This window comes from Rosa rugosa, chromosome 3 (genome assembly GCF_958449725.1).
Source record: "Rosa rugosa chromosome 3, drRosRugo1.1, whole genome shotgun sequence".
Lineage (NCBI taxonomy): Eukaryota > Viridiplantae > Streptophyta > Magnoliopsida > Rosales > Rosaceae > Rosa > Rosa rugosa.
Window position 1 is genome coordinate 13,000,358 of NC_084822.1, and position 13,172 is coordinate 13,013,529.

The following is a 13,172-nucleotide window of genomic DNA, read 5'->3' on the forward strand; positions in this document are numbered from 1 at the left end:
AAATCCGGGAAAATACTTCTCATACACCTCAGTATATTATTTTTGTTCCCCCTTACACAACCTTTTCTCATTTTCTTTCCTACCTACCCATCTTTTCAAAATCTCTACCATTAGTACCCTTTTTCTCTAGCTTTTTCCTTTCGTCAGAGTCTGCATATGCATATGTCTCTTTCATAAAATTTGTTTGTTTTTACTATCTATTTTGTTTTAGAAACGTGGTGGGCTCATCAGAGTTTTATTTGAATATATATACGAAGTTAACAATCATCCTCTAAATTCAAAAGGTAAACAGTATAATTTACTATTCATAATTTCGATTGTAGACAGGCTTGAATTGATTGCTATCTGCAAAAACACAAGCAAAGAATTGCAAAAGGAAAGAGAAAAGTTGAGAAAACTAAAAGCCTATAGAGATAGCCTTAATAGAGATTCTCCCAACTATTGGGATATTATTTATAGACTTCAGACTGGAATCTATAAAATAGAAGAAGAGATAGATAATCTCTTATATGTTCTGGAAGATGAACAAAAACCTCTTGATTATTTGAGCATTGGTTAGATCCGCACCTCACTGGTATCAGAGCTTGTAAAATAGCTCAAGGAGAACCCCTCCTTAATGGGGACAATGTCAGAATTGTTATTAGAGAAAATAAATTCTCTACTGAAATCTTCTGATGAGAAATATCAGAAGCTGTTACTAGAAGTATCTAGATGTCAAACTCATCTAGAGAAACTACCTGCTATAATCCACCAATTGGAAAGATTGGAAAACAAACTGGATTATATAAAGGATCTTCCAAAAACGGAAGAAGAAAAACTAACGAGTGTTAGTAGAAAAATCAAAGAACAGCAAAAAACGCTGGATTCTATACTGAAAGACAAGAAAGTGCCTACTGTAAAAAAGAAGACTAATGAATTTAAACCATTAGAAAAACCAGAGACAAATTGTGTTCCAAACATGATTTTTCTGGAACCATCTACTAGTCAGACTAGTATCCGGTATGAAAACCCGGAGAAAACATAAAAAAGAGAAATGAAGATGTTAAGCATCTTTGGAAAGAAGAAAGGAGTCCAACTCCTAAATTCTGAAGAATTTGAATACAACGAAATCGAGCATGAGGTAAAAAACGCCTCAATTCCAAAGCTAGATTTCAAATAGATCTACAGAAGGGGAACATTTGACCTGATGGACAGCCATCATTTCAAAGTACTTGAATTCACAACCTCCTCAACAGCAGGAGAGACAGATCTCTTGATGATCACCCCAGCTGAAGTTGCCAGAGCACAAGCAAAGAAGTATCAATTTATGCACATTGGAGCAGTCCAAGTCGGCATAAAACTTTTGGCAAGAGAAGGCATCAACTGTTCAGTCCTATGTGTCCTGCAAGACAACAGACTGACAGACTTCCAAGCTAGTATGTTGGGAACTCTAGAAGCATCACTTTGCAATCAAGTGGCATATTTCAATTGCTTCCCCAACTTCACCACCAGCCTGAAGGATGCAGCCCACTGTCTCCGACTGAGAGTCAAGACAGATGGCATATCTATGAAAGATGATATGCAAGAATTGGCGATAGTATACCGAGTATACTATAAACTGATGAGCACCACAGTAGAGCCCAAGACACGGATCTCCAACATCCCTGGTCTCACTACTGGATTCCTCACCAGCCAGAAGAACCATTCACAACAGATTCACAAAGTTGCTTGGAATGAAGTAACTTTTCCTATTGAATGGAAATTATCCGGTCCCAAAAAGTTACCGGAAAGAGCAAAAGCAAAAATCTACGAGAGTAGAAGAACTGGAGAAATCAGCCTCAACTTCGACAATCACAGGAAAAGTGATGTCTCTCCTGAGAACCTCAGGATAAACAACAATCTTCTGAGAAGAAGCTACAGCACTAGGGAAGCTAGTGTCAGTGGTACAAAACCCACTATTGAAGAGCCAATATCAGAAGAAGATCTGGAAGCTGATCTAAGCAGACCAGTCAACATGTTCAGAGCTGAAAGGCTCTATGATCTTTATGAAGAAGCTGAGAATTGTGAAAATCCTGAACGATTAGAATAACTAATCGAGCAAATGAAAGAATTCAAATTCAGAAAGACGAGAAAAGTCTTTCCTTATCAAGGTATTGAAATGGAAGATGGAGAAAGCTCCAGAACTTTCATAAAAAGAGAAACAAGAGAAACAAAACTCCCATTTCAGAAAGCCCCCACGGGTAAAAAAGGGGAAAGAAATTCCCAAAGATTTGTCCCAGAGGACAATCTGCCAAGAGTTCCTATCACGAACTACGGCATCTGGTTGAATCTAGACAAGTGTCTAGACAAAAGAAAAACCATTGACCAATGGGTAGATAGCCTGATGATGGCTTCTGCACTTACCCTTGGCAAATTTGAAGCACCAGATTTGCAGGTGTACTATGAAACTACTCTCACCGGAGTGGCAAAAAAGTACTACCTATCCTTCAAAGAAACTGCCAGAGGAAGAGACTGGCTTGAGGAAATCAAAAATTCAAAGTCTCCGTATGATTTTGCAGTACCCCTGTACTATCAGTTCTGTGGAGATCTCTCAAATCTGAGTGAGAAAGCCAAAGAAACGGCAAAGTCGAATATCTATGCTCTCAAAATATGTGACATGAGATATTTCGAAGAATATCTGAATGAATTTCAGGAATATTACTATACAATTGGTGAACTAGAGAATACTGATCTAGTTAATCTATTGCACAGAAAGCTCCCTGAACCATGGAGAACGACTGTGAGAGAAAGCATAGCTGAGAAACCAATTGAAAGATTTTCAGTTGGAGGAATTGCCGACAGAATCCGGCAATTACTGAAGGAGCAATGCAAAGCCGATCTTAGAGCTAAGATGGCCAAGAAACAACTCAAAGGAGTTGAAAATTTCTGCTATGGAATACTGGATATGCCTACAAACTGGGGATGTCATGAATCCAAATTCCACAGAAAAAAGAAAAAAGAAAAATATTACTCTAAAAGATTCAAAAAGAGTAATTAGAAGAAGGATTGGAAATTCAAGAGAAGTTCCAATGACAAGAAACAACAAGATGAAGATCCAAAAAAGAAATTCTTCAAGAAAAAGAAGAATACTCATCATCATAAACAACCAAGCAAGAAAGCTTGCAGATGTTGGTTATGTAAAGCTGAAGGGCACTATGCCAATGAATGCTCGGAAAAGGGTAAAAGATCTACTAAAGCTCTCTTTGATGAATATGAGCTAATAGTAGAAGTAGCAAACATGAAAGGCTACGAAATAGCCTATTCTGATGATGAAGAAGACGACAGGTCAGTCTACTCTGCCTGGTCTGAAGAAGAAACTTCATCAGATGAGTCTGAGATAGATTCTGAAGTAGAGTACTTCGAATCCAGACAAATGAATGTTTTGAAAATCAAAAACTGGGAAGAAAGCAAGACAGAATCCTTCATGTCTTCATATCAGGTGAATCCTGGTACATTCGTTTGTGACTACTGCTTTTGTCATGAAAAGAATGGTCTCCCTATGTTTTGTGAAGAGTCTAAGAAGACTTATCACAAAGAATGCTTCATAGATCGGGATTTACTGTTGCAAAGAGATTTGCAATTCCAGATGAACTCTGGAAAGAAGATAAGAAAAAGTCAGCTACTGGTGTTACATTTGATGGGAGCCATCTCACCATGAAGAAAGTAGCAAAAAATGTTCAGATCACCATTGGTGGTGGAATATTTATCATCCAGAATGTTTGGCAATCTGAAGGCCAAGGATCTGATTTCTTGTTGAGAAATGATTTTATTCTCCAACAACGATTCATTCAGGATGAAGAAGCGATAGGCTTCAGAAAAGGAGAACGGGTGTTCTGGGCAGACCGACTCACACAGGCAAAAAGTGTGGTAGGTCCCGGTTTTACTACTCAGTATCAGAGATCGCAACAGAATAGTGGTGATCTTACCCCCTACAAACCCAAATTTGAGCCCATACTCCAAATCAAACAACAAGAAGAATTGCTTGTTGAAGAATCAGAATCTTCTTCTGAAGAAGAAGAAGCTAGTGAAGATGAAGAAGCTAGTTTCATCCATGAGCATAACCTCAAGCACTTTCAGAACAAGCTTGAGTCTCAAAAAATTCCCACTCTTGAAAAAATCAAGAAACTATTCAAGCAGAATATCGATGTAGATCCTCAGAAGTTTTGGGAAAAAGACCCAGTGGTCTGTGAATTGAGATTGCATGACATGAATGTCATCTGTCATGTCAAAGCCATTCCTCAGTACAAAGAGGAAGATCAAAAAGAATTCAGAAATGATATTGAAGATCTCCTGAAGAAGAGATTAATTCAACCTTCCACTAGCCCTCATCATGCTCCAGCATTCTACGTGAGAAATCATGCAGAAAATCTACGAGGCAAAGCTAGAATGGTGATTGACTACAGAGATGCCAACATGAAGACTGTCAAAGACGGTTATCAAATTGCCCAAGTAAGAGTATTGATCAACCAGCTCAGAGGAGGCAAAGTCTTTTCGAAATTCGATGCAAAGTCGGGTTTCTGGCAGGTCAAGATGCATCCTGAGAGTATTCCTCTCACTGCATTTGGAACACCACAAGGTCATTACGAGTGGCTAGTAATGCCTTTTGGTCTGAAGCAAGCTCCCTCAATCTTTCAAAGAAAGATGGACAACATCTTCAAGCATGTAGCGGAGTTCTGCGTCGTCTACATAGATGACATCCTGGTCTTCTCCAAAAACAGAGAAGAGCACATGAAACACCTCCATGAGGTAGTAAAGCTGATAGTTCAGCATGGAATTATCCTAGGCGAGAAGAAAATCTTCTTTATCCTTGATGAAGTTGATTTCCTAGGGATAAACATCAAGAATGGAGTCATAAAGCTCCAACCACACATTCTTGAAAAGATCTGGAAGTTCCCAGACAGAATTCCTGATGCTAAGAGTCTAGAGAGATTCCTTGGTGTCATAAATTATGGGAGAGACTTCATCCCTAAAATCTCAGGGTTAACAGCAATGTTATCTCCTAAGACAAGTTCCAAAAGAAAATGGAACTTCACAGAAGATGATGAAAAGATCGTGAAGCAGATAAAAAATCTCTGCAAAAACCTCCCTCCTCTTCAACAACCAGAAGAGAATGATGAAATTATCCTCCAGACAGATGCGAGTGATAATTACTGGTCCGGTGTTGTTCTGGCGAGAGCGCTTGGAACTAACATTGAAAAGATCTGCAAATTTTGTAGTGGCAAGTTCAGCCCTGCAGAACTGAATTATCCCACAGGGGAAAAAGAAATTTTGGCTGTCAAGAAAACGATTTTAAATTCTCCAGCTTATCTTGGAAAACCCTTTACTGTCCGCACTGATTGTGCTAGAGTAAAGAATTTCAAAAATTTTAAACTTGATAAAGCTGCTGATAGAGGAAGATTAGCAAACTGGCAATTATTTCTTAACCAATATGATTATACTGTTGAATTAATTGCAGGAAACAAGAACTATCTTCAAGACGCATTGACCAGAGAGATGGCAATGTTCAGCCAAAGAGACGACGACGAAGGTCGTAATCCCAGAAGCAGAAGGACTGGGAAAGAACAGGAACCTGAAGAGGATCCTAAAGAAACCAAAGAAAAAATTCTTAAAAGGTTTCTGCTAAGTCCAAAAGGCTTGGCCTCAACTGATCAATCCCAGGGTAAAGGATTGGCTAGCCCGTCTCAAACGGCAGACGGTAAAGGCACATCAAGACCATTGATGGCTGCTGCTTTGCCAAAAAGCAGACTGACTCCAAGTGGAGTTATAAATGTTTTTAATTATGAATTAAGAACTTTTGATACTCCTGTGTTCAGAACTGGCAGGAGACTAGCCTATCACCAGAAGGAAATCATGGATAATCTCTTATTTGCCTTTCAAGAAAGAAGCAGTGGTCTGATGTTCCCAGCTTTTTTTGCATTAGCTGAAGAACTCTACGAAAATGGTAAACCACAAGGTGAAGAGCTTCATACACAGCAGAGTGCTGTAAGAAAAGATAAAATTTCCTTCCTTGAAAGTCCAGAAAGTACTAGGGTCCCTATCATGGCACTCAATGAATCAGACTGGCATGAATTCCATAGTCTGATAGGAAGGCATAACCCTGAAAACCTAGTTCCTCCAACTCTCTTCATCGTCGCAGGACCATATGTTGGAAGGTATCTGGTAAATGTTCAGAGTGAACATCCCCAAGAACACAAGCTTTGGCTTGTTGAAAATGGATTTGTCCATAATCTGTGGACTAAAACTAATGATGATCTAAAAGGTTTGCCGCCTATTATTGTCAACACAGTCAAGAACATCAGGAAAAATGACTGTATGCTTCGTCTGAAGTTCAGATCCACTCCTCCAGAATGGATCCAGAAGGCAAACGGTGAGGTTGAATATATTCCTCCATATCATTATGTGAGAATTATTCAAAGAAAATATCTTCAACCAGCCTGTGTAGCATACAATGGTCAACCAAATTCTAGCATCCCTTGGATGAAGGCCATGGCTCTTGACTACATCAAAAAGATCATCTCTGAAGATATCAACAATACCTTCCTGGCAGCAGGAGAAAAGACAATTATCACTGCTTACGATCATCCTGACGTAGTCAGCAGTGACCTATACCTATCTCTAACCAGAAAAGAGATAGACTCGACAATGGCATGCATGCGCTGGGTGGAAAAGCTTGAAAATGACAACCACCACAAGATGTATGTTGATACAGACGTCGAGGACAATGCAACAACAACTCGCATGGCCCAGGCAGACAACAACTCCTTTGTCTTTGGCCACCATTATGAAACAAACGAGAACATGTGAAGCTACAGGTGAAGAATCAGCACCAAAATAGCAACTGTAGACTTTTAGACTTTTCTAAAGCTACTTTTGCTTTTTCCTTTTCAAAAGGAAAAGGACAAGTGAAAAACACTTCACTTCTCACCTTTTGCTTTTCCCTGACCGACCTCCACCAGCAGGAGCACTCAAAAAAGCAAGAGTTCACGGAGTTGTTCTGTACATTTTTATGTTTTGAATTCTAGTTTGAGTTCCGCTCCCTATATAAGGAGCTAGCTTTAGCTTCTCTTAGAAGCATCGGATACTTCCGATAGCAAAAAATCAGTTAGAAAATATAGCAGAAGAGTCTTCTCTCAAATATGATAGGAGTGTGCTTCCCTTCCTGTCTAGGTGTGAAGTAGTGTGCTTTCATCAAGTAAGTAGGTGTTCTCATTCTTATGGATAGCTAAATAGCTTTTGCTGTTTACCTGAGAATGAGGCTCTGAATGTTTTAACTATATGTATATTTGAATAAATTCAGATGGTTGTTCACCCACTTCTTTAACCAATATTGTTTTATCAGATCATTTGTTTTTATCAAGTTCATTTGTTTTTATCAGTTCATGATAATTGTCATTCATAGTTTACTATTTAAATGCATGCATCCCATGGAAATCCAAGGTTCTAAAACTTTACTGTTCATCTGAAAGAATCAGTTTTAAAACAGAAAAAATTAGGACAAGCAGCAGTAATTCCGCCCTGTGAGTAGCCGCTTAGACAAGGAGTCGTTAGGCGAAATGTGGCATGTTGAAGGCTAGTCTTGTTTTTGTTTTGACGTTTTTTTCTGTTCCTTTTGTTGAATAGAACTGTAGAAGAATCTAAAGGTCAACATAGGATACAAAAGGCATTTGTTTGTTTAAAACATCCCTGTTAGTCTTTTTCTATCAACAACAGCGTAATACCAAAGTGTTGGGCAGTTGGGAAAAATACCAAGGCTTTTTGGGTATACGGGAAAAGACCCAAAAAACTAATACATAGGCCCAAAGAACAAGCCTAATCCATAACTGAAAACCTAGCTACTGCAGACCACCTCACGCCGCCGACCATGTAGAATCGCTGATGTGTCGCCGGAAGCAGTACACCAAGTAGTTCCATGTTGAATAACCGATGCCAATCAAAACCCATGACACAAATCATATGAAAACCAACAACCCAAGGAAGAAGATCCCTCAAAACAACCTTATCCTGTCCACCATCAAGACCCAAACCAAGAAAGAGTTGTGGCTGCTGAAAGAGGATTGAGAACTAGAGCCGAGAACCAGAACCATGGAGAATGGGGGGTGACGAACCCATGCTGAGCACCCATACTCCCTTAGGTAAGTGCCTTACACTTTATCATTGCAGCCATAGTAGCTCTTATGGAGGTTGAAAGTGAAATGAGAAGACTTGTTTTGGGGTTGGGTAACCAAAGATCTGGAAAGATGTGGGATTGATTGACATTGAGAAAGACAAAAAGAGGTGAGGAACAATGTCCTCCCGATCTGGACAGTGCCAGGAATGAACTGGACATAGCCAGAAAATACCACAAAGGGAGCAAAAGAACACCATAAAGGTGAGACAAGAGCAGCAGATTCTTGAGGACGCTGAAAAGGATCAAGGAGAAGCTTAAGCCTTCAATCTAGATCCAGAGGGATTAAGATTGGGCACAAGGGAAGGGGGAGGGGTTTTTTTTCCAGATCTACTTTCTCTCTCTACAGTTTAGAGAGAGGGTCTCGGTTTGTTTGATAAACTTTAGCAATGGGATATATAAACTATGGATTTGGTTTCAGAATTCATGGACTTCAAGAGTAACTCTGCAGTATTGCAGATAGGCTTACACACTTTCCAATGATGATGTCGATTGAAATACTTGAGAGAAACTAGTAAGTATCAGGATTCTTTCCAAAAGATAATCGTATATAGAAATAAGTTCCTTTGTGCACATGGAAATCAATAGCTTGAAAAATCTGATAAAAGGTTCTGTCAGTTTGCAACCAAAACACATAGCTATGAAAGAGCCTCATGTTCAACAGAACAGAGGACTTGTATAACTACTAATGCAACAATTGCAGGCTACATGAACCACCAACAATAACATGCCTATAAATGCATTAAAGCTCCATATTGTATGAAATATGCTTCAAATGCTGTGGTCCTCAACAAACACAGATTTCTTAACCAAGACTGTAAACTGGATGTGTTTCTTACCATCTATAGAGATGCCTCGTGCTGTTTTAATAAATCCAATAACCCAAAACTGATAATTGGCTATTTCACATCCATATAAAATACATAAATAGTCAACATGTCATTCAAATGAAGAATCCAATGACAGTTGGAGTCATGAGATCCCTCTGTATGTCAAAGGGGTTAGCTTCCAAATGAACTGCTTTTAACAACTCAAACCCTCGAAGCTGCAATGTAAATGTGTTTTAAGTCAGATGACTAATCAATCAACATAGCATAAATTTAGCAACAGCGATGGACCACATACTTGCTGTTTCTAAGATGTGCTATTGAGCTGCTCATTGAGCTCATCCAAAATGTATTTTCCTGCCTTCAGGTTTTGACACAATGATTTGTAGTCATCAGTCAAATGATGCTCAGCTGCCCAGTCCTGCAAGGCCTTTCTGTCAGGAACAACCAAGCAACAAGAAATGACTTGAAGGTGTTCCCATAAACCCATATCTGCCAACCAGATGAAAGTTATGATGTTAAGATATCTATCGATAACTTCAGATAACAAGAAAGAAGGGTACATGAAACTAGAATAAATTTCAAATGTAGCACAAAGACAAACAAAAACTCATTTATTCATGAAATAAGGTAAGTACTCTTGTTATCATACAAGTACAATATAGAAGTTGGTGACATACCGATGTGATAAGGGGGCATTGCAAGTATTTGCTTTCAATTCTTTCCACAGCAACATATTCACCTTGAGACAGTTTAAATATGTTCTTTTTCCTGTCTATAACTTTCATTGCTCCATTAGGCTGCCATTCTCCAATATCGCCTCCGGATAGATAGCCCATACAATGTGCTGTAGTTTGACAGCAAAATTAGTTCATGTCTACGGGTTGGTGATGGACTAAAAATTATTGCCATGTGTAAATCAACAAGCACCTCAGTGTCCTTCATAAGTTACTTAACCTCTACATCGATCAGCTCAATCACACCAAAATATTGTCCTTCAATCCTCAACAAATTCAGTTTGTCCTAGCCCAACCTCTGATTTAACTTTGGTTTCCATTGACTTATAGAGAAAGGTCTTCCCTTAACTCCATAAATAGCTACAGATCTAAGATGTCATAATACTTCAGAATTCTCTAATCACCATCATCACTCAGTTTCCTCTCCTTGTGAACCTTGATTGAAATTAAGTAGTCTGAGATTTTATCATAGTTCAGGACTAATAATACATTTTTACAGTACTAGTAAAAAGGTCCATTAAGGACCTAGCTATGAGACCAATACCATCTACATCTATGATATGGCCAATAATATATGCATATGTTCTATTTTAACCCATAGCAATGAAGCAATACCCTCTACTCATAGTTTCCAACACCTGCTTATCTGATGGGAAAGTTTTTGGTTTTCTGAAGGTAAATTTGGACAAGGCTGGTTACCTCAGAGACACACTTGACCACAAGGACAGATCAATATATCCAAAGCAACCAATCCATTTTGTGTAGATTGTGATGGATAATCTGAGATGCAGGCAAGTAAATTGGTAAACAAATTTGACAATTGGGGCACAAACAGTCTTAGTTTTATATGTTTCTTGTAGTATCAGTTCTTAAAAAAAGAAAGCAATACATTGTTTGAATGTAAAACCAGTTCGTTCGAAAAATCGAATTATGAAGGACAGAATTACTGACCTTTTTAAAGCCAAGCTTGTGCTTCGTCTTTTGGAAGACACTACTTCAGATATCCCAACTTCTTGTTATTTAAACCTTTCAGTAGTCATAAGACTACTGCCAATGAAAATGCAAATGCAAAGTTTCAACTGATGAGCTGGCTATGGTTCCACCGGAGGAAACTATACTCAATACCTGCAGGAACAAATTTAGGCATCAATTGTATATAACAATAGACAAGGGCAAATATTTCTCAGTTAATTATAATGTAGTGGTAAACAAGAAACTGATCAAATGAAAGAAGAAAATAATTGCAATTACATAAAACTAATTGGAAACTGCATGTGAAATAACTTGATTTCACTTTTCTCAAATCATGCCTTCGATCAAGTAGATATCATTCTAAACCAGACGCTGAAAATATATGTTTGGTGATTGATCGACACAATCATAATCTGAACTTTTTACTTTTGAATGAGAAAATAATATCAGATAACAATGCTATAAACTCAGAAAATACAAATACCTTAAAAGAATTCAGTGAATTATGACTAGTACACTAGCTCAAACTTCAAAAACAAATTTAGTATCACCTTCCATAATGCAATTTTTCATTTATTAGTTTCATGGAACCAGGCTTGGAAAACTAGTTCAACTACTATATCCACACAAATGGAGAATGCCAAAGAGAGTTGATATTATTTATTACAAACTAACTCTCAAACTCCAAAGATATCAAAAAAGAGGGAGAATCTGGACTGTAACCTTATTCGTGACATTGATCCATACACAATGCTTTACCAATATTGCTGCACTAGTACTAATTACAGCTTTTCATTCTCCAGTTGTGCGTCAGTATATATTACTTTGCAGTCAGTCCACTGTTCGGGATGATAACTTTCCATTAGTCCTGCAATAGCATAATTGTTGAGATGTCAGTCCTCTATTTTGCTACAAATGTCCATTATTATCTCTGAAACTACTGAGGCAAAAATGAGGAAATCTTTTACAAAAGGAAACGATACCAACAAACACAACTTCATATTGAGGCAAATACAGCTGTATAACCAAGTATTGGTAATACTTCAACGAAGTTACTTTGGAAAAAAATGTAAACTATAAAATAATCTGCTTTCACAGGATGACTTTACTCAAAATTGTATTAGACTATTAGTACCCTTATATAAATTAGTTGGTAAAAAATCTGTAATTTGATGGCCAACCACAAAGATTTCAGCATGGTTTGATCTAATATAGGGTCCAACATCTGCCAAAATGAAAGTATAAATTTCCCCTAGTTGAGGGACAGTACAACCCCCAACTTTAATCATCCTGACATAGTTAACACCGCTAACACCACCAAATAGAAAGCAACCAATTGGTTCAACAAGCTCATTGCAAAGTGAAATTCTTTTTATCCCTAGACAAAACCGTCTTGGAGAATGACGTCCTCACATGTTGTCTTGGCAAAAACAAAAAATCTTGGAAATTTTACAATAAACTATAACTGCTTGCTAAATTGGGTTGCATCCACATGATTTAAATTTTTCTTGGCAAAACTAGCATTTTAATCAGGCAGATGAAACAGATTAAGGATCGATAATTTCATTTGAGAATGACGAAATAATTTCATATTGATAATGCTACAAAATTCGAAACGAAAATAGTCTTGTATTGGCCTTTTCAGCAACAAAACTACTAAATCTCCATGACCAAAATGTTCTCTGCTAATTTATTTGCCTCTGACATAAAATGAGGTACATTTATGCTTTAAAATTGTCCAATAGACCAAACATAGGTAGAGGACCTGGTGAAATCCAACACCAGATTGCACTCCAAATAACTCATGCCAAGTTACAGGAGCTATTCTGCGCCTCTATATAATTTTTTTTTTTTTTTTTTTTCAAGAGGCAGAAGAAGCACTAATTCAGAAACATGAAGATAGAATATGTTAAAAAGCTAGAATATTGAAATATCTAACTGTGTTAAGTAGTTGTTTCTGTTAGGAAAAGTATACGGTCTGTTGACAATACCTCTGACTTTAATGTTGCATTAGTAACAATTACACCTTTTGGTTCTCCAGTTGTTCCACATGTATAAATTATTGTGCAACAGCAGTCCTATGTTTTGGAGGTACTTCACAATCTGAATTTCTCTGATGATGAAAGATGATAAAATTTTTATATTGCTCTAGTTAATGGGCAATCCTTTACTGAAAACAAGAACTTATGTGAGATGAACAGTGTTAAGACTTAAGAGATTACCAACTGAAAGAATTCCTCCCACGAAAAGCAAGATACCCCTAGTTCTTCTGCCTTTGAGTGCTAGAAACATTTGTGAAGCTGACAATTGCTGAACAACACGGATGTATACCTTAAATACAATCCCAACAACTTGGACCTCGAATTTCAAGTATCTAAGGAAATAGTATATGACCTACTTTTTACATGCGCAGAACAGTTTGAAAAGCATGATAAAATCTGCAGAAAGAATTAC

At 37.7% G+C, this 13,172-nt stretch overlaps 2 protein-coding genes across 2 annotated transcripts in view; one reads left to right on the forward strand and one right to left on the reverse strand.

The window, feature by feature from the left end:
- The first annotated feature begins 3,568 nt into the window (after window positions 1-3,568).
- LOC133736082 (uncharacterized) lies at window positions 3,569-10,747 on the forward strand. The gene is made up of 3 exons (XM_062163517.1): window positions 3,569-8,696; window positions 9,377-9,481; window positions 10,422-10,747. Exon 1 carries the CDS (start codon window positions 3,673-3,675, stop codon window positions 6,820-6,822), a length of 3,150 nt encoding a protein of 1,049 aa, XP_062019501.1. The 5' UTR covers window positions 3,569-3,672; the 3' UTR covers window positions 6,823-8,696; window positions 9,377-9,481; window positions 10,422-10,747.
- LOC133736080 (TMV resistance protein N-like) overlaps window positions 8,760-13,172 on the reverse strand; it is a 69,966-nt gene continuing 65,553 nt past the window's right edge. Inside the window, exons 11-15 of the mRNA XM_062163515.1 lie at window positions 11,442-11,586; window positions 10,698-10,871; window positions 9,690-9,856; window positions 9,308-9,501; window positions 8,760-9,227 (exon numbers count right to left, since the gene is read on the reverse strand). The gene's annotated coding sequence lies outside the window, so the exon portion shown is untranslated. The remainder of the gene's footprint in view (window positions 9,228-9,307; window positions 9,502-9,689; window positions 9,857-10,697; window positions 10,872-11,441; window positions 11,587-13,172) is intronic.